At 40.0% G+C, this 21,624-nt stretch overlaps 1 protein-coding gene and 1 long non-coding RNA gene across 2 annotated transcripts in view; one reads left to right on the forward strand and one right to left on the reverse strand.

The window, feature by feature from the left end:
* OLFM3 (olfactomedin 3) overlaps window positions 1-10,648 on the reverse strand; it is a 70,537-nt gene extending 59,889 nt beyond the window's left edge. The window contains exon 1 of the mRNA XM_076337916.1: window positions 10,471-10,648. Coding sequence (XP_076194031.1) covers window positions 10,471-10,539 — 69 coding nt within the window. The 5' untranslated portion in view covers window positions 10,540-10,648. The remainder of the gene's footprint in view (window positions 1-10,470) is intronic.
* A 6,410-nt stretch (window positions 10,649-17,058) lies between these two features.
* LOC143160240 (uncharacterized) lies at window positions 17,059-20,474 on the forward strand. Its single transcript, XR_012995356.1, has 3 exons — window positions 17,059-17,112; window positions 19,113-19,294; window positions 20,282-20,474. It is a non-coding gene; the product is annotated as an uncharacterized LOC143160240 (long non-coding RNA).
* The last annotated feature ends 1,150 nt before the right edge of the window (window positions 20,475-21,624 follow it).

Raw genomic sequence — 21,624 nt, forward strand, 5'->3', positions numbered from 1 at the left:
GAAAGCAGGTCAGTGGCAATCTTTGTATCTTGAGCTGTTCTTAGGATACATTCAAACAGGACAGACTATTGCTAGAAGTCAGAGAACAAGCCTATCCATGAACCAGATGTCCTCCATGTGGACCAGGAATACCCATAGGACAAAGATATGACTAATTCTCCCTATGTGATGTAATGTGTATCTCAAAAAATCTAATGAGTTTCTCTTAGAATACCTCAAAAAGGAGTAAGCAGAATAAGCAGGGAGGACTAGCGTTGCTGAAAAATGTATTAGAGCACTGGGAGAGTAGTAGTACTTAGAATAAATTTATTTAGAAAGGGGACAGACTGAGAAGTATAAGAATAATAAATTATTTACAGAAAGTAAAATTGTTTATTCTCCTGAATTTACTTGTAGTGCAAGTGGGTAAGGATATTATATCCAATGTCTAAAAAAGGAGAGTTTTACACCAATAAATAATTATTTCTCAAATATAAAAAATAATACAAAACCCACTGTCATGAGGTAGAATTCAGTTTAACTAAGAGTGATGGCTGTCAGTTAACTAAGAGTTGGTGTGGACGAAGTGGTAAAGAAGATGGATCACAGTATATTGTACAACATTTCTACATCTCCCATAGGGAAAAAAAAGCCCAGGAGATACCTTAGTATCTCACTAACAAAACAATTAAATTTTCCAGTCATTCTGAATTGACCAATCCAAGAACTTCACTAAAGTCTATGCTTGTGGCCCTTACTTTGCTGCTGAAAAGTTTGAGAATTATAAATTCAGCCTTAATGGTTTTAGGATAAGAACTGTGATGTGGAAAAATCAGCATCTCCTCTTCCAATAAAAAAAGATAAGAAAACAAATAATAAGATTATATTATCACAATCTCGCAATTGAAAACTATTATTCATGATAACATTGCACTGGGAAGATACATAGAAAATGACTTAGACGTAAATCATCATTGTATAAAAATACCGGTGTTTCTTTTTTCCATAGAGTTTTATAAAGTTCAGTATTTACTGACTTTTTTTTAGGACCTGATGAGAGCAAACTCCCAAACAAAATTGTATGAGCTCGCAATTACTCTTTGTATACACTGGATAAATCTGTTTTTCCTCCAGGAATGGACTTTAACCATACCCAACAGAGCCCGATTGAAAAATAGGAACAGAAACAAAGAAACCACTAGATGCCTCAGGTTACCTGAGCCATAAGCAGAGGACGGCACGTACCGAGCCTTTTGACGTGGTATCCTACAGCATCCTTGTTGCAGTCAACCTGGGGAGTTATGAACTGGATGGGTGGATTACAAGGCAGGCAGACAAATGTTTGGCCTGGTAAAGGGTAGTGGTTTGAAGTCTAATCTGCAGCTGGTAGTGAGAGGCATTGCTGAGGGGTCGACAACGTTTAACATCTTCAGGATGATGGAGCAGAGTGACACCAAATAAGTGGAAATCGCCGAAGGTCAGAGCTGCTGTTCAGAGGGGCTCTGAAACAGGAGGCATGGACTAGAAGACCTCCAAAGGTCTCTGGCTGCACTGATGGTAAAGTTTCATGACCTATTTCGTATAAAACAGCTTCAGACTATTAAGGAGTTCATGAAAAGGTTTTTGTCGTCTATTTAAGGATGCATTTGCCATGAAAGAGCAACTACCAAGTATTATTTTAATTTGGTATTGACTGAGTGAAAGGTTAATATCATTCCCTGTCTTTGTCCTCAGGAAAACAAGTTTTATTACACTACATTTTACTATGTTTTTTTTTTTTGAGTTGCACTTTTTTTTTTTCCATTTAATTTCTATATATGCATGTCTTGAAATAATTACCAGGAGGGGTAATCTCCAAAAGAGTTATTCAAGGTTCTGATTTTGGCAGATTTTACTGTACTGTTGTCATGAAGACATCCCGATTGGGGAGCCAGAGCCGTAGAACAGATCCTGGGAATGCACCGAGACCGACAGTGGGGGAAGTCTGCACAGCCCTTTACTCCTCTTAGTAAATTCACTCCTGAAAGCACGTTAAGTAACTGCTGTTCGAGATAAATCAGTTATCAGAATAGAAATTACGTCCAGGCTGAATAAAGTGAATATAACGTTGTAACTGACACCTTGAACGAGGCTTTTTGTGTATCTGAAAAATAGCTACTGATTTAAAAAGTAAGTCACCGAGTGTATTAGAAAGGCTAACTCAGAAGAAAATAATCTGTTGAATGATGCTGATCCCATAGGAGATGTAATTTTACCTTGAGGCAAACAACCACAATTTTGAATGTTCTTTGAAACATATATTTTAAAATAATTCTTTGGCTAAGTTGAGGCGATGGAAGTAACTTTCAGGCTTAAATTTGCTTTGCAGAAACCTTTTCTCTGAATAAGGTATTTCAGAGCTTTCATTTCATTGTCATTGTGAGTAAAATATGTGCAGGGCATATTATAAATAATTTAGGAGGTCACAGTTCTCCAAGAAATCTTAAGAACTTAGCAATTCTGATTTCGTTAACCAGTATTTTGTCGTTCATTTCTACAATGATTTTATTGGTGCAGTAATTTGAATATTACTTAGTATCTGTGTTTTTTCTTATTTAATATAGTTGTGGACTTTTGTGATGTCTGAGCTTCTCTGACTTTTTCGTAATAAGACACCAGACATAACCGGTAGTTGATTTCTGCAAGTATGAATTAGTTACTAAATATTCAAAGTTCCCTACTTTACGCTTCAGAAAAGGCGTATTTGTTGTACCGTGCTCATTTGCTACTCTGCCTGACGTGCACCTCTGTATTCTTTATGCAAGTGCCTAGAAATACCTGTGATGACAGCAAATAATACTGATCTGAGATCTCATTATAAATTCAAACCTGTCACGCAGTTTCCCTGAGAACTGAGAGTGCATATATCTACAGCTGTATCTAAATTTTTCATACCATCATCTATTCTATGTACTGTTTGTTACTCAGTACAGTAGCTCAGTGTTACAACTACACCGTTTTCTGTGTATTTTCTTGGAAAAGTCCCAAAACCATATATTGAAAATGCACAGAATCTTATTATAAGAAGGTGGATTTGTTAGAATAATATGTAAGAAATTATACAAAATGAATAGGAAAAAATAATTGCAGTAGGGAGGCTGAGACTGAACAACCCCGTTTCATATCAGTAAGCGTGTGACAGGTTTGCGTTTATGAGATCTCAGATCAATACTATTTGCTGTCACCACAGGTATTAATGTATTCTAAATGTGCGGAAGTTCGTATTTCTGTAAATCTAATTTTAAAACTGAAGTCCAAACTCAAATAACATCTACAATTTCATATATGGAGAATTATTTAAGTGCTTAGTTATCTCCTTGAAAGGGATAGACTGAAATACATTTTAAAGTATTTTTCTAAAGGAATGGTTCTAAAAAAGGAGGTCTGTGAAAATCTTTGTAAAACTGTCTTTTTTTTAATAACATGCGCGAATAATTTAAGAAGAATATTATTCACAGGGTTGTGATTGGCACTTAATAAGAGAATTCATGAAGCTGCAGTCCTCAGAACCGAGTGAGTCCTTTCCACTTGGGCTGGCTCCCCCCTCACAGGTTACTTTACAGCTTCAGGAGGATGTAAACGCTATTTCCCAAAACCACGGGAGTGAGGAGGGCTGCTCGCTGTCAGAATTTGCTTAAGCCACTGTTACGCTGACTGATCTATGCTTCTCAGTGAAATAAGTAAATAGAAATATTAAATCTGCATGCACAGTTACAAGGATTTGTGTGGTTAGAAGGCAGCGCGGCAGACGGGTGCCTGTTCTTGAGGGGAATGCGGAATGAAAAAATTACATTTGTGTTATCTGGGGCTGCTTTAGGTTAGTTAATTGATTTAAAAGTCCGAGAAAGGCTCAGAAGGGGTCAGCATATTAAAATTACTCTAATTTCTCTTGAGGAAAAAAGTTTTAAATAAATAGGAGTGCCTATTTTGTGAATAATTACATACTATGGTTTTTTTTCTTGTGAAAAAGACATAGATACAGAAGCAGCTGGGTAAGAGTTTACAAAAATCCCATATCCGTAGGCCTGGTATTTCCTATTCAACCTACGTTTGGCCATAATTAAGTTCCAATTTATGATTGTTTACTGACTTACGAAAATATGCCTGGTGGTTTCGTCTGCTTTTCTGATAAGTAAACCTCTGTCACGAAGTTCAAGAGGGCACAGGATAGTATGAAAAAAAGTATATGCTCTGTGCGATACCACTATGAAACTTTAAGTAAGCAAATTACCGTGTATATTCCTGTATCCATTAACCTCCTCGACGTTAACTGCTTGTATCACCAACTTTTTGCATTCTGTGTTTCCTTCCCTAAGCATGCACATTTGGTGGTGTATTTAGCTCATTAATATGAATCAGTCAGATTGTCAGAAGAAGGTAGTTGTTAGGAAACTACTTCTGGAAGCTGGCCAGTAAAGATGAAGACTAGAGATCATTTAGTTTTAGCCAACACAGAGCTAGCTAGACAAATGGTACTAACTTTCTTTGTCTCATACATAGGTTATTTCCTTATTTATTAAAAAAGTCTTTTAATACTATTCCCAATGAGACGGTCCTACGAATGGGGATAAGATAATCCATATGGGGAACTTGTTATTTTGCATTCTGGTATCTCTTTCAGACAGAAATACGGATTCTCCAATTCCGAACAAAACCAAGTCTAGACTTTAAAAACCTTTAATGACAGGAATAAGACAATGACAATCAAAATAGTAATGTTTTTGAAATAGTGTCAAGTGTTCTGATAAATTATGCTGCTGATAGAAGTTCAGTTGCCTTTAAGGTTGGAGTCATTAATGAAAAAATCTGAAGCTGCAGCCCACGCTTGAGTGAAGTGTCACTGATTCTTGGAAGCTGTGCTGTGACGTGAGAGGTTACGTCCAAGGTCAGTCGCCTTCTTTTTCAGATACATTTCTTGACACTGTGCTGTGCACAACATTAAGAAATAATCTCAGAATTGTCTTTGCTTGGACTTCACCATCACCCAAATGTTGTAATATGAATCTTAGATTCATGAACAGAGACAAATGCTCCCTTAACTGAACTACTCATGTTCGATTCCTGCGTCTTGAAATGAGGGTGACTCCTTTATTTCAGACAGTGGAAGATATCAAGTGGCCATCAGTGGTGGATGGGTGTCCTTCAGATACCTAAATAGTAATGTGCCATAATCAGAATTGTTGAAGTTGCAACTTTCTGTCCGTTTCTAAATTAGAGTTCTATGCAGCTGTCACTACAAAACAGCCACCTTTACACTTCTGTTTCACTTGTATTCTTACTTCTTGGATAACACGCGCTGTCCTTTCTGGTTAGCATTCAGTGTGTTCCAGTGCAAATATGACAAAAGAATCAACTTTCTGAATTTGTGGTAAAGATAACTTAGTACTGAAGTAATTGTGTCCTCTAGAACGTGAATTTCTTTCTAGTGTTAGGAAAATTTCCCAGCTGACTGAATAAAGGAATGGTTAAGATATTTATTGCCTGTTTTTTCTTTTTAGCAAACTCGACAAAAACATCATTAATGCCAGGACGAAGCGCATGAAGATTGATGCTGTGTACTTTGAGAGTTCTTAAGAGATCTCCCTGTGAATGCATTAAGATAATTTCCTCTTAGAAAAAAAAGGTGAGTAAAAATACTGAAGAGGGACAGATTTGGAGCTGGTTTGGGTTTTTTTTTGTGAAAGAACTCCTTTTTGAAAAATGAGGTCAGATCAGGTGAACAGTAAATCGTTCTGTTCTGTAGGTGCACCAAGTGCACGCTTACTAGCTGACCATGTGGGAAGTAGTGCACGCTGTATCCTTATATTAAACAAGTACAATTTAAGCTCTTTGATCTTCTGTCAGAATTCTTCAAATACATAAAAATGTTTAACTCCTGAATGTTTTTTCTGTAGACCATTCAAAGTATTTTTAAGAGTAATATGTACTGCTACTGTATTTCTGCTTTTTACTGGCTTGGAGGACTAAGAATTATGCTGTCTGTGTTCTTAGGTGGAATGATTAACGTGTATAGAAACATCTGCTTGTGTCACCTATCTTGGTTTAAAAACATGTGAAGAATCGATCTGGTCTGGAATTCTGAGGTATGTTCTTTCATTCTGTTTTTATGCCACTTAGGTTTAAATGCAAGAATTTCCAAAATTTTCAGTTCATTTCTCTAAGTAAGAGAAGTTTTCCACTTGTTCCTGAATGCTGCCTCATGAAAAGAATTCTGTATTCAAACCCAGGCACGCAGAGTCCTCACTTTTGCTAGGTTTCATCTTAGACAAGAAATCCGCTGCCTTGTGGCGTGAAGCAGTAGGATAGATTGCTGTTCTTGTGAAAGATGGTCTTTGAGAGGACTCCTCCCAGACAACTGCTGTGAAGATTTGACACAGGGCTTTTGAATTTTACCTGGTTTTCAGTGAGGATCCAGTAAGAATGCCAAAGTGATGCCCGGAAGCATTTTTGGCATACTACATGTCCTGGTTTTGGCTGGGATAGAGTTAATTAGCAACACTAGCATCAACGTGTTATCAACATTATTCTCACCCTAAATCCAAAACACAGCACTGTACCACCTACTAGGAAGAAAATTAACTCTATCCCAGCCGAAACCAGGCCACTACAGTATTGAAAAAGGGGATTTCGATGCCCAAAACAGACTGGAGCCTCTCTGAGGACTGCCTGTTAATTTCTTAATAGGCCCCTTATGAACTTCATGGATTTGAACTTGAACTTTATAACTGTGTTAAATCTGTCGCCAACTGGAAACACGGTTTGTAGAGCTACAGCTGGATAGCTACGGCTGTTACACTGCATTTCCTGTTCCCGACAGTCACCTCCTCTGCTTCAGCTTTTTCTTCTTTGCATATTTTGTGAATTAGAATCATAGAATTGTTCCTCCTTTATTGGCTTACGACTTGACCAAATACAGAAGAAAGGCGGAAGCCCCGTTACCTGAAGGCAATATGCATCTAATGGGAAAAGAACATATTTTTCAGATCTATTTAAATTTTCAAAATTAAACTTAAAAAATGCCATCTAGACTTTGAAACCTGCTGAGCTTGATTTCTGTGTGGAGAAGCATTGTAATGCTCTACAATGCTTACTTGGTTATACTACTGTGATTATCAAATGATGGCCAGCAAACGTAACCCTTATAAGAAGTCCACTTTACATACTATGAAGGTCACTACAGAAAACTCCAGGCTTGCGGAAAAGCAGCACAGAGATGCCACCTAGCAGTAACTCTTAGAAATTTCCTAATATTTAATAGTTCCTTCTTTCAAGATACTGCACTTAAGTGTAGGAGAAAGGAAAGATTTTCTGTTCCAAGTCCTTTCCCTATAGCTGGCTTCCTGCTGAATATCTAGCCACCCTGCTGGAAATAAAACTTTACTGAAATATATTATCATGAATAATTATATTGTCTTGTATTTTTCTGTGTAAATACAGAGAAAAATTAGAATTCAAATGAACAGATACAACATTTAATAAGTCTCTTAAAATTGGTATTCTGTAATTAGCACTAAGGGTGCTTAAAATTAATCAGTAGTGAGCTGTCTTCCATTTGTTAAAGAAGAATTTCCAGAGCTGGTCAATATTCTGTATCATGTTTAGCAGGGGGAAAAAAAAAAGAAATACAAAAGCACGGGCAATAAATTACTATGGTTGAAATAAAAGCTTAACGTTCCAGAGATTTAAGAATAAACTATATATATTTTTGTTACACATTTTACCATAAGATGGCGATAGTTAAACACTTTACAATCAGTAAATAACCCAGTAAGTTGAGCATAAAAGCCCTGTCATAATAAGGGTGCCTGTGGACAGCAGCCTTGAGTCAGTGATGGCCTGGTACTAAATCAAAGCTGCTTTTCCCAGGCATTATTTTAAAGCACTTCATCAGTAAAATAAGTTATTACTTGAATATTAATTAAGACATGAACAGGAGTGTATTGTGCGTACTTTGAAATGTCTGATGTGATTTATTTTCGTAAGCTGAATAGTTTGTGAGTGTCAAGGGCATGTAAAAAGTTGTCTGTCTAGTCATGAGCATATCGCACAATTCTTTTTGGAAAAGAAAGAATTTAATATCCCCTTGTTTCTTACAATTAATTTCATATGATATATTTGCTTCCCAACCTGCTGGGCAGAACGTTATTATTCCATTTCAGTTTAGCATAAAGCAAGACAAATAACTGAGCACTACTTCCATTTCTGAAGTGAGATTTCAACCGCAACTTGTACTTATTTGCTAAAAAAACCTGTAAACATTTTACGTATATCATTTTTCACAGACATATGAAATCTGTTGTTCATCGTCAACAAAACTGAATTATTATCTGCCATGTGGCATCTTTTAGATGCTGAATGTGGGTGTAGCATCTTAACCAAGGATCTGAGTAACCATTTGATCTCATATTTTCATTTCTGAAAACCCAATTTAGCTCTGATAAACACCAGACTTTGATTAAGGGCTCTTATTTTTACATAATCTTAAGGACTTGTGAGCTTCCTGGCTCATGACCCCTTCACAAAGTTGAAAGAGCCAGCAATGAACGTTTTAATATCCCTGAAAACGTCACACAGAGTGGAGAATAAAAGGCCATTTTTATGCCCTCTGCACAGTACGCCGCAGCGAAAAGGGCTAGAAGCAAAGTTTCAGAAGTTAATTTATGCCGTTTCATTCCAGTGGCTCATCCTGCTTTTTAGTGCTGGATGGTGACAGCGTTTCTTCCCACTGTGATTTTGGGGCATATCTCTGACACCTAAACTCAAAGACTAATTCTGCCAGATGAAGCTTGTTTGCTTCACTAGTGGTTTTACTCTTCTGTGGGTAGACAGTGATACAAATTTTGCTTTTCCTGCTTTCACACAGCCTCTTTAAGTCTCTTAACTTTAACAGATCTTGCCAAGTGTAATAGAAGATAGAAAAATAAAGAAAAATGTGTGTGTAGAAAGCTGTAGTTATAATGTGACCGTGTGCTGCTATTCACACAGATGTGGAACTCCTGTGCATTGCCTGATGAAGTCTCTTTACAGAGATAGTGCTAGCTGATACTTTCAAATAGCTCCTGTTTAATAACATTGATATAATTAATTATTTAGCTAATGTTATTAATCCTATATCACCTCCTGCTTCTTTCAGTTGTCACTGTATATCTTACTGATTAAAAAGCGGTCAGAATACTGCAGCCGTAAATCAGATTTCCACTGAATTGCTTTTTAAGTTCTCTCTTGATATTTTTAAAGAGGAACAACGTCCCTTTCACATTGTTGGAAATTCAGTACGTATTTGTATATGATTAATTGTATGTGATTAATTCCTTTATTTTAAAGGAAAGAACCTGCCAGAAGAGCTGAACATTGCCTCACACGTTGTCTGGTACCTAAACACTGTCATTAAAATGACGTTCAACCAACATACAATATAAATTGTGGCAACACGGTATGAACTACTGCTGGTAACGGACTGCAATACTGTAAGAATGTTTTCTCTCTCGTTACCTTTTTATAGCGCTCACGGTTACAGGATTGCATGTCACAAAAAGACAAATGAGACAAGTTGTACATCTCCAAGATGCAGCACTACAGACAACTGCAGGCCTAGGGGGTTTCAGTCATCGTTCCTCTTAAGTGGTATAGTGCAATTCTGATTTTTTTTTTTGATGATTTGATCTAAAATCACCTTCACAAGCCAGGTTGCACGGCTAAAACATATTGTTTACTTTTATCGTTATTTCACCATCAGATGGGATCTTTTGGCGACCTGAACGCATCTGAAAATAACGAAACTCTGCAGCTGCCTGGAGCGTGGCTGTAGTACCAAAACCAGCGGCTTCACGTGATGCCTCCGGTTCCGCTCTAAACAAATTTATTTCCAGTCGGAGGCTGTCGATCCCCGCTTCCAGCGCCCAGCGGCTTCCCCAGAACTGGTGGGGTCGCCGGGCCCTATAAATACCTCCTCGCCTCGGGTGGGATGGCTCGCTGTTCCCTCCAGCCGGACAGCTACCGCCCTTCAGCAGCCGATGAGCCCCGCGCTGCCCTGCCCCAGCCGTCCCGGCGCTCCCGCTGCCCACCTCCTCTCTCTGCAGCCGATACAACTTGTGCGTGGGGTGGTGCCGGCGGGTCGTGGGGGGGGATAACGGGGGGGGGGGGGGTACGCGCCCGTAGCCCCTCTGACCGCTCGCAGCCCGCGCTTCCCCCGCCTCGCACCGCGAAGCCGGTAATCCCGGGAGCGGGGACAGCCCTTCCCGCCGCGAACTCTCCCGCCTTGGCCGATCGGACAACCAAGGACAAGCGCCCGCCTCGCCCCGGAGCCGTCCAGCCGCCCGGCAGAGCCGCATCCCCCGCCACCGCATACGCCGTGTGCGGGCCGGCACCGCCTGCCTCGCTCCGCCGCTGCGGGGCCGGGTGAACTTGCCGTCCGCGGGGGCGCCCGGGGCGCGGCGCCCGGCCGGCTCCTACCTTGGAGGGGTCGAGGCCGGCCAGCAAGGACAGCAGCAGGAGGTTGAGGATGTTGGCGGGCGCCCGCATCCTGATCCCGGGGCTGCCTCTCCGCGCCGCTCCCCTCGGTCATTCACTCCGCTCCCGCTGCAGCGACCGCGCCGGCAGCCGCGCTTTCCGCCCGCCCGCCGGAGCCCGAGTGGAGGCGGCAGCGGCAGCCGCCCGGGGGACGCTCATTCCGCGGGCAGCCTCGGCGCGGGGAGGGAGGGCGGGCGGGCGAGGACGGCGCTGCCCGTGCTGCCGGAGCGGCTCCGCTGCCCCGTCCCACCCCCGCCCCTCCCCTCCGCCCCCGGCCAGCCCACCGCAAAAGTTTGGGCCCGGGAGACGGCGGCGGCAGCGCGGCTGGACGGGAGCGGGCGGCGGATGTGACATCACCGCCGCCGCGGGGGAGCCGCGGGCCGTTAGCGGGGGGCGGCCGGGGCTGCGGAGCCGAGCTGGGCAGGGCTGAGCTGAGCCGGGCTGCGCTGCTGAGGGGCGCCAGCAGCCGCAGGCTGAGGAGAGGCGCGACCCGGGCCGCTAAAGCGCGCGGTGTCCCGTCTCACGGGGCGGCCTCCCGTGCCCCTTCACCCAAACTTGGCGTTATCCCTCCCCCAGGCCCCCGGCGGCGGCGGCTGGCGGAGGCCCTTTCCTCCGCGGAGGGGTAGCGTGCAGCCGGGCACCGCTCTCCCGTTGGCTGCGGGCGGGGAGGTGCGGCTCTCCTGAAGGGAGCGCCTAGCGCCCTGGCACCGGGAGAGGGGCAAGGGCGGGCTGTTGCGGGGAGCTGCGGGTGCCGCAGCGGGGAGGGGGCGGTCGGAGGGGAAGGGGTTTCGCCTGGGGGATCACGACCTTTCGCTCCCCCGCCTAGAAAGTTAGGTCAGGGCTCGGCTGAGCCCTGATGAGGGGAAAGCCACCGCCCTGCTTTCCAGCTGGACCATGGGCCAGCGGGGGACTGTCGTGTCTCCTTCCTTTGGCCGGAGCTGCGGCGGGAAGGCCTGTATAGGTGAAGGTTGGTGGAGGTCATTGGTTGAAGAGTGAGCCCTCCCAACGCCATGTTGTAGCACGCAGTCAGGAGTTTCCTTTGCTCTACTTCAACGAGCGTGTTTGTAGTCGGCCGAGGCTGGTTTGCCAGCCAAGGCTCCGGGTGGGCCCGTCTGCCTGTTCAGCACCTCGTGGTCGCTCTTCCACAGCTACGCATGAGGAGGTACAGGCAGGGATTTGGCTTCCGCAGGGCTGCGCGCTCAGCGCGGCTGAGTATGGCCCAAATGTAAATCACGCTTACAACAGCTCCATCCTGTTAGCATGGGCAAAGCATGTTAAAGTTTCAATTATTTTCCCTTAAAAGACTCAAACTCATGATTTATGGTCAGGGTAGCCTTATTTATAAGATTATAACTAAGATTCTTCTAAATGAGTTTTTCAGCTTTGCGTGGTAAAAATGTATTAGCTTTATGGTTGGTAATTTTTTTTGTCTTGATTAGATTCTCTAGGGTCTACATTGTGTACTTTTTCAGCAGCTAGCACAGAAAGGCCAACGCTGCTGTGGATTTTTAGGTGCTATGTCGTCTTAACAGAGAGAAAAATAGGATGAAAATATCCTTAAAGAAGCAAAACTTCAGTGTAAAAAAAAAAAAAAAATCAAGCTTGGGAGGGTGTTTTGGTTGAGCGTGGACAGGGCGTGGTTTTCTAACTTACTCTCTCCAAGTCTACAAGATTGGTGTCTTCTGTCTTCAAGACTTAAGACCATGACTGAAAGACAAATGGAGCAGAAACTGTTCTGCCCACGTGCTCTCTGAGGAGATTGCGTATCCTTGGCATGATGTTCCCAGATCAAAAACGCCAACTTTTCCTGCAGTGGTTTGTTATATTTTTGAGTTCTGAAGTTCTTCTAGGATTAAAATAACCAGATATTCTTTTGCGAGTGAATCAAAATTTATGTTTTATGCTAAGATGACTTAGAGAAGCCCCCTTTGGTCAGCAGTATTTTTTACAAAGGTGGAGTCTTTCATTTCCGTGGAAGGTAGATCTACAAAGTGTGGTTCTTTATGACAAGAAAAGGAAATTATAGAATTTATGAATGAGCTTCCATTGGCATTCCAATGTCTACAATGGAAAGAGAATCCTCTCTCATACAGACTGTATTGAATTTCCTTCTACAAAAAAAAAATATAAAAAGATACAGAAAGGAGATCAGTTAAAGTGGGGTTTTTTTTGTAGAAAAGATGTAAAAGGTCTATTTTCTATGAAAAAATGATAAAAAATACAAAAAGCGACAGCTGCATGTATTAATATGGATTCAATAATAAGTAAAGTAATGGTACCAAAGCACTGAAAATCTGAGGTTCTCCAAAGAACAAAGTGAATGGTGCTTTCAAAAGAAATGATTTTTTATGAAAAAAGAACTTAGATTCTAAAGTCACAAAGGCAGGTACGAAGGTATTTAGATCTTTTCTAGAGTACCTCAGTGACTAGTTCTCTTATTTTCCCTACCTTTATTTCCCCCACGCTTTTCTCCCCTTCCTTTTTTCAGTCTATCATAGATAAAATTGACAAAATGTATGAACGATTAAATTAATCGTAGAACGCAAACTTTTTGAAGACTTTCAGTGGTGCGGCATGTTAGTGCGCTTCCCGATGCTGCTTGGACTATCCGTCTTTGAAATCAGTAAAATACTGAAGAGTAGAAGTTAAAAATAAAACAAACCTTTCTTCAGGCCCCTGAAAAAAGTGAGACTTCAGATGTCCTGAACTCCTCAGATACTTTTATGTGTTACAAACTAATAATTTGTTTGATGTATAAAAAGGTAGCAAAACGTGTTTCAAAAGGATGGCATAAAGTGACCCAATTCTATTCTGCTTGATTTTAACAATCTGTTAAGAAGAAAAAGAAAATACCTAATAGTCTTACTCCTCCACCCTCTAGAAACCCGGCTAGTCATTTTTTGTCAGAAAAGGCTGTCTGAAGAGTGGTGAGAATCACTAGCAATTGGGACCTGAAATAATTGGGTTGCTTGAAACGTATCTGAAAAATTAAACAAAATTCAAGTCCATATGAGAAGTTTTCATTTCTGCTGCGTGCCCCAAAGCGGCAAGGGGAATACCTGATTCTGAAGATCTCTCTAGCAAAGCTTTTAATAATCCTAAAAATCTATGAAATTCTGCATGAATTACATTTCTTCTTGAATTCTTTGTGTGGAGATGGCTGCAGCCAGGGTAAAATAGTCATGAGAGAGAAGAAAAGAGATATCAGAAGCTTTCCTGCAGGCATCGGTGACAGAGTATTAGGAAAATGGAGGCGTGCTGAATACAGCTGGTCTAGATAGTGAAGGATATTCTCAGCGTGTGGCTAAAGTTATAACAACTTTTTTTTTTCACACTGTATTGCAAGATGTATTGCTAGCAGTTGGAATAAGACAGATACTTGTTCACTTGGGCATGCTGGAAACTGAAGTTGATAAATTGGATGTAGGTACTGAATTATATATAAATAAGTTCCAAGTTCTGCAATCTGAGTTTGGCAGCTCGAAAGTACTGACGGGAGTTATGAGAAAAGACAACATACACATGCATCTGTAGAAAGACAGTCTTTAAGTTATTTATAGCAGGTCACATCTGAAAACTGTATTTTTAATTGCAGTGCTATCAGATATTTTTTCTAGACGAGAAAATTTTTCATGAAATGGGTCTTACACTGAATACGTCATGGGAGTTGAATTTTCTGCTAAGTTAGGAAGGTGGTCCAGATTTGGAATTTTAGGCATTCTCCGTATTTATTATAAGAATGAAAAGTTTAAGGAATGGGGAAGAGGGGTTGAATGCTGACCCTTGTTGACTTCAACGGAGCCGAAATGTCCTTGGAGAGCATAAATGTGTCTTCCATTACAGAAGAGATTTTGATATTTCAATGAGACTAAAGAGAGAAAAAGATAAAAACAAAATTAAGTTATTAATGATACAGAAGCTGAACTTTTACGGTAGGTGTTGTATTTGATCATATTTGTAAGGAACGTGAGAGAAACAGAATGCTTGAAGCGTTGTTAAATGAGGTGAATAGAAAAATCAGTAAAATACCAATTCATTTAATTTAGCCGGTGAAGGGTATGTAGACGTTAAATAAAATACAGAGACATTGCAGATATGGGATGAAATTCAGGACTACTGTAAATTATTAAATTGGCTTATATTTGGATAGATTTTGCCATCAGATTGAAATACACTTTACAGTTATCAGTGATGTAAGGAGGGTCATCTTTTTTGGAATCTGTCAATGCTACGAACTCACTTCCTAATCCACATTGCTATATTAGTTACAATATTGAAATGAGGTTTTAGAAGCATGTTCTATCAGTGTAACTATCCTAGTGATGATTACTTTACTAAATAGAATTGTGCAATTGGGTCAACACTGAGTATTGTTTGAAATCCTACTAATACCTGAAAAATTTATTTTGTTTTTCTGTACATGATCAAAATTGAAAGGTGACTAAATAATTATTGAAAATAGATCTAGCAGTTGATGTTTTTCCTACTCCCTGCTCTCTCAAAAGTGAATCTTTTAAACGAATTTTTGGTTTTTTAGGAACTTTTCTGTGAAAATTACCTTCCTTTGCATATATCTCCATAAGAGTGCACTGAAAATAGTTAAAATTCAAGGTTCTGAAGAACCGCAGTACTAATGTTACTTCCCAATGAGCTTACTGTCAATGTCAGCGTGAAGTGTCCTGTAGATGCAAGTAGCTGTGAATCAGCATAATTGTTCCTGGCTTCTGTGAAGTATACACAGTTGCACGTGACAGACGTACAGAAATATTGAGGTACTGGATGAAGTGGACAGGTTTAATAGGGGACCAGAGAGTTGGGTGCCTCTTTCAGATCGCCAGCTCTTTCTCTAAAACTGATCCCGCACCTAGAATTTACTTCTGTTGAAGTTTAAGTTTGACCTTAATTTCAATTGGTGAAGAAACTGCCCTAGTAAAGTATTCCCAGGTATTTAGAGTTCACATGAAATACAACAAAGACTTAACTCTGTGGAAATGTAAGTTGTATGTAAGGCTAATATGAATATCAATATTTGTAAATATTTCTATAAAGTGATTCAGTTCACTTTGTTTTTCTTTCAGATATCATTTATGCTTTTTTAAATTCAGGACTTCATTTATGTATCAAAACCAAATTAGTTAAATCTTCTTTCTGGCCTTTTAGGAGTTAATATCATCTTTACTTTAGAGCACCACGTAGCTCTAGTCTTTTCAGATTTACAAAACAGCTATATTTAAAGATAAATTACTGTATAAATAGAAAGGAAAATATGTAATTAAAGATTACATCAGTTTGAAATGTAGGAATGGCATTCTTCATGAAAGTGGCAGCATATATGAAGAATGCTTGTCTACCAAAAATGCTTTTCCTAGAAGATTATGGAACTCTGCTCGCAAGCTTTCTCATATTTTCCCCTTCCGATATGGACAAGTACAATACAACATATCCCATCAGAGTGGCCTTTAAGTGTGTTACTGGTTATGCGTGACTTTTATAATTTTAAATATCATAAAACTTAAGGAATAAGGTTCTTCCTTAAAAGATTACAAGGATAGTAAATGTATTCTTGATGAACTCTCTGTTCTTAAAATTGCATGATCACATACAATAAGTCAAACTTGGAGAACTAAGGTTGAAATGTGTTTTATTTCAGAATTCTAGTGCAGATAGTAAAATCTAGTCAGTTGTTTAATAGAAATTTAGTTTGGCTGACAGATTTTGAAAATAAAGAAGGTACAATTACTCAATGTGAGTAGGAATAATACAATTTTTGAACAGTAAAATATTCATTTGGCATAATTTAAAAATGAATATTACCTCTGAAAATACATAATTTGCAGCCTGTCAAGTCACAGTTAAAGTTGAGCTAAGTAACTGGTGATCAGAGAATTAATTCCCCAGCTAAGTCTTAGGAACCTGTAGAATGTTTTAATATTAAGTGTTTCTTCTAATTTAGAACATAATGTACTTTGCAAACACATACTGCAAAAGTAACAAAGACAGAGCAGCATGCTGTATGACGACACAGTTATGAATTTATTTTGGTAGTAATTTAAATTCTCTAAACGTTTATATGCAAGCAGAACTAGTTTGTGTCTCATAGCATATATATAGATATTTATTGACCAGAGCGTCATAGTAAAGGGGCTGCTTGCAATATTCCTGTGTAACAACCTGATGTTTGTGGGAATTGAAAGGACTCGAGCATCCTCAACTGTTGATCATTGGGGAGTTCCTGGGGCTCAGCATCCCATAGGACTGGCTCTCAAAATAATAAAAATAATAACAAGGAATCACTACTAAAAGTCCAATTGCAATACCAGTCTTTGTCGTAATCACTTAAGGGCACAAGTACTTAGAAGAAAGATTAGGTTGTGTTTATAAATTATGATGCAAACATTCTGATGGATTTTATGTTCTGTTCTATTTTAAGGTTGTGAATGTTACCTTCATACCTGATATTTTTCCCCAAATGAAGAATCGGTGTATCTAGTATCTCACGTCTGTCTTCTGTGCAGAGACTTCTGGTGGAATGGAGAAAGAGAAGTTTGCGTAAGAACTTGTCACAAAGATAAATGAGCTTAAGAGGTGGGTGTTTTCTGTAATACAGTAGTTCGTTGCTTTGATTTTTAATCAGTTTCAGTTTTTAAAAGAAACTGGTAGTATGGTGCTCTTTGTGGTACTATTGCAATATTCGTGGTTCTGTCCCATATAGCCAAGAACGATGCTTGTTATAGCTGGTGACACAAACTCCGGCACTGTTATGGTAGTTTTTTGTTGGTTGACACATATTTGATATTTTAATTCCAGCTGGATGCTAGAATATAACTAATCTGAAAAGAAGTAATTGTCTAAGCTGATGCTGACTGGCATTCCTCTGGTGCTTCTGTAAGATTAGATTTTGAATACTGATGTAGGATCGTGGCTGTGAAAAGTATGTGTCAGTATTCTCTTTGAGATCAGTTTAGGTAGGGAAACAGCTTTTTAAAAGGTAAATGTTAGGAAGAGAAATATTTTGAAAAGGTATTTCGGTTTACTTCATACAACATTTGTTAGGTTCTAAAGTAAGTCTTTCTAGAAAGTAAGTTGGTGCGTCTCTTGGCAATTACCAAATGGTATCTACTCTTAATATGTGAGAAGATTATCCAGGTTATACACTAATTGTCATGAGCGAGGAGACCTCCAAACTAGCTCCATCCAAGTCTCGAAGCAGTATAGGTGTGCTGACTAAGAGTTGCACTGGGTAGACTTAACAGCTCAGCAAATTCTGCGTTCCACAATGTACAGTGTCGTTTGTTTTCTGTTTTCTCATTACACTGTAAAATTTAGGAGACTATAACTTGCACATGGGACATATTATCCCTTTTTTATAATATTCCATTTGCCCAGTGTTACCCCAAACACTTGAGAGTTGGCTCTAGTTTTGTTTTGATTTCACTCCTCTCCTGTTGCGCAGCAGCAACAGAGGGACAGATGAAATGATTCCATTCATTCCAATTCCACTCATTCATAGCTTTGGCTATGATACTTGGTCAAAGTAAACACGGTATCTTTTCTTTAGAGAAGAAAATTTATAAAGATTTTCTTCAATTTTCTGTGGGATATCAGCCCATTTATAAATTCTAGAGGGAATAACTGGATTAAATCATCCGTAATAAATAATTGTAATAAAAGTATGCTTTGAAGCAAAAGGTCTTGTTTTCCCTCTGTTGTGGTTTGACCCCAGCCAGCAACTAAGCACCACCGAGCCGCTTGCCCACTCCTCCCTGGTGGGATGGGGGAGAGAATCGGAAGGGTAAAAGTGAGAAAACTCGTGGGTTGAAATAAAGACAGTTTAACAGGCAAAGCAAAAGCTGCGCGCACAAGCAAAGCAAACCAAGGCATTCCTTCACTCCTTCCCATGGGCAGGCAGGTGTTCAGCCATCTCCAGGACAGCAGGGCTCCATCACGCCTAACGGTGACTTGGGAAGACAAACGCCATCACTCCCAACGTCCCCCCCTTCCTTCTTCTTCCCCCAGCTTTACATGCTGAGCACGACGCCATATGGTGTGGGACATCCCTTGGGTCAGTTGGGGTCAGCTGTCCCGGCTGTGTCCCCTCCCAACTCCTTGTGCCCCCCCAGCCTGCTCGCTGGTGGGGTGGGGTGAGAGGCAGAAAAGGCCTTGACTCTGTGTCAGCACTGCTCAGCAGGAACGAAAACATCCCTGTGTTATCAGCACTGTTCCCAGCACAAATCCAAACCACAGCCCCATAGCAGCTGCTGTGAAGAAAATTAACTCTACCCCAGCTGAAACCAGCAGACCCTCATACTGTGGTTTACATTCCAGTAAATTTGTTGGTCTTTTGGACAGCTATCCCTCATTTACAACTAGTGTGTCTGAAAAGTGAATCATACCTACAATATCTGATATTCAGGAAGCATAAAAGCTATAAATAGCACATATTTCAAGACATAAGGAAACCCTTTTTCGCCATTAGGATAGTCATGTAGCGGAACAGGTTGCCCAGCAAGGTAGTACAGTCTATCCTTGGAGGTTTTCTAGACCAGATTGAATAAAACTCTGAGTAACCATGTCTGACTTCACAGCTGACCCTGCTTTGAGTAGCAGTTTGGACTGGAGACCTCCTAAGGTCTCTTCCAGCCTGAATTATCCTGTGATCCTGTATCAATGTGAACAGCGGTGATCTGCACAACTGGCTTGCTGCTTCTGCTGTGTGAGGGACTTGGAGCCACCTATCTTATCCCTCAACATACCTGTGAAAAAATAGGTGCCGTATTTCCCATCAGTATGAATTTCTGGACTGATATGATGTATATTATATAGTTTTATGTATACATATATGTATGTATTTTTATGTGTATATATAGTTTTAGACCAGTTTGATGTATATTTTTATTTACAGGAACAACAGCATACAAATTACTCAGTTTTCTAATTTGATGCGGTTTTATTGAAAAACAAAAAGAAAAAAAAAGTATGGTGTTTTGGTATGCCTCTGCTTTTTTTTCAGACGATAGCTGTAGTCTTTGTAAGAACGGTATCAAGCTTTCTCATAATTAATTTTTTTAAAAAAGTCACTTCTCTGTGCTGGCCCCTGACCATTGTTTTGCCGGAACTTCAGTTTATATATTATTGCCACTTTTTTTATCTCAAGCCAGAGGAGAGCTCTTTAAATCAGGGTAACACCGAGGCTTGACAGTGAGGTACATAAACTATGACCTCCCTTGCTCACATCTGCACTGCGTGAGCGTTCATACAAATCTCATGATCATTTTGAATATACCCTAGCTCCAGCTGTTAAGCAGTGGGCTCAAAACCAAAGCTTTAATGAATTCTCTGAGATAGTCTCCTTTTTCGCTTTAAACCTGTGGGCCAAAGAAACATGAGATACTACTAATTCTTTTACAGAACCCGAACAGTCTTTATTTGACTTGTGAAATAAGCTATGAATGAGGGGTTTGGTAACGTATTTCTTGGAAGGCTCTAGGTAGCTTTTCTTTCAGAGAGAGTAGTACAAATCCCTTGCTGTCACATTCAGCAGATGGCAGCATGCATGTTAGCTGGCTGGGTATCTGCTCAAATCTTTAAGCTGCCATGCCATACTGACTAGCAAAGTAATTAATTTGTCAGTGTCTTTAAGGTCAGTCACAGTGGAAGCTTTCGGTGTGTTAACGTAAAAAATCATCTTTACCCTGAGGGGGCACTGTCACAGCAGGTAGGAATTAATTGTGGTGTTCTATTGCTTTCTTCCTAGAATACAACTGTGTTGGAAGAGGGAGAACCTATAAAACCAGTGGAGTGCGGTTCAGGACCCCAGTGTTTCAAACATTAAAGCACAGATTTAAAGTTTCCACAGATGCATATCTGAGCGGGACCAGGACGAAGGCCTGGGGATTAGGTCATGAAAGGTCGTGAAAAAAAAATAAAGAATGCCATGACCAAGCAAATATTTGTGTGTGACTTTTCAATAGTAATACTCACGTCCTTTGAATTTGGCCAGTTTTTGGTATAATATCAGATCAAGTCTGGTTTAGATGCCATATTAGCAAACCCCTGAATATGAGCAATGAAGGCATATGCTAACTGCGTAAGAAAAATTGCCATGTCGGGTAGAAAAAACCCCTCGATTTTCCGATCTACGCAGGAGATTGCAAGGATGGTGTTTTCTATCGCAGTGTTCTTATCAGACTTGCAGAAGCAGGAATAATGGGGTACTAAAGAAAAAATCTAGAATGCTATCTGAATTTTTCAGCTACGCTGAATTTTGGCCAGGGCTTTTAAGGTGAACATGGGTGAAAAATGTGATAGATTTTTGATTATTGCTGAATATTGGAAGTTTGCACTTTATCTAGAGCTGAACATATTGTACGAACGGAATTTGCCATTATTTTCTATGTCCAATTTTATCTTATCTGTCTTTCTTTTTATTCCTTTCTAACTATTCAAGCCACATTTCTTCTGTTTGTATGGCTTTATAGAAACTGAATTTTAAGGCCTGTTGACGATATTTGTGTAAATATGAAGAGAAATTGGTATCTTTCTCTCTTAGATCTATTTATGAAAGGTGAATGAAATATTGCGTCATCTACCAAAAAAGGATCATTATCATGTGATCTAAAAAACCAATCACACAGGCTACTATTAATTTATTAGTGTGTATTACTAAGTAATACACAGTACTGCATACCTCACAAGAAATCTTAAAACTAAAATTTGTTCAGAAAACTGTGAAAATTTCCCAATGAGTAGATCTTATTATCTAGTTACAGATAATTGGCAATATAGGAAAATGCTAATTTTGCTTAGTAATTTGCTGAAAAAAAATGTTCATTGCTATTTAAGCACTTTCTGCAGCAGCCTAAGTTCCTAAGCCTGGAGAGATTTATATGCATAGTTATAAACATGGATAAAATCCATTGAAGTTGGTAGGAATGTTGTCTGTCTGTATTTCCATCAGTGCGAAGTGGTGGCATTTATTATGTATCAAATGAAATGTGTTTGTAAATCTTTGGAAAAATAGGGTCTTCATTTAATTTTTTTTTTTTTCCTGACTCTTAGGCACACTTAGTTCTATGCTGTTTGTGGAACCTTACGAAA

The sequence above is a fragment of the Aptenodytes patagonicus genome, chromosome 5 (genome assembly GCF_965638725.1).
Source record: "Aptenodytes patagonicus chromosome 5, bAptPat1.pri.cur, whole genome shotgun sequence".
NCBI classification, from domain to species: domain Eukaryota; kingdom Metazoa; phylum Chordata; class Aves; order Sphenisciformes; family Spheniscidae; genus Aptenodytes; species Aptenodytes patagonicus.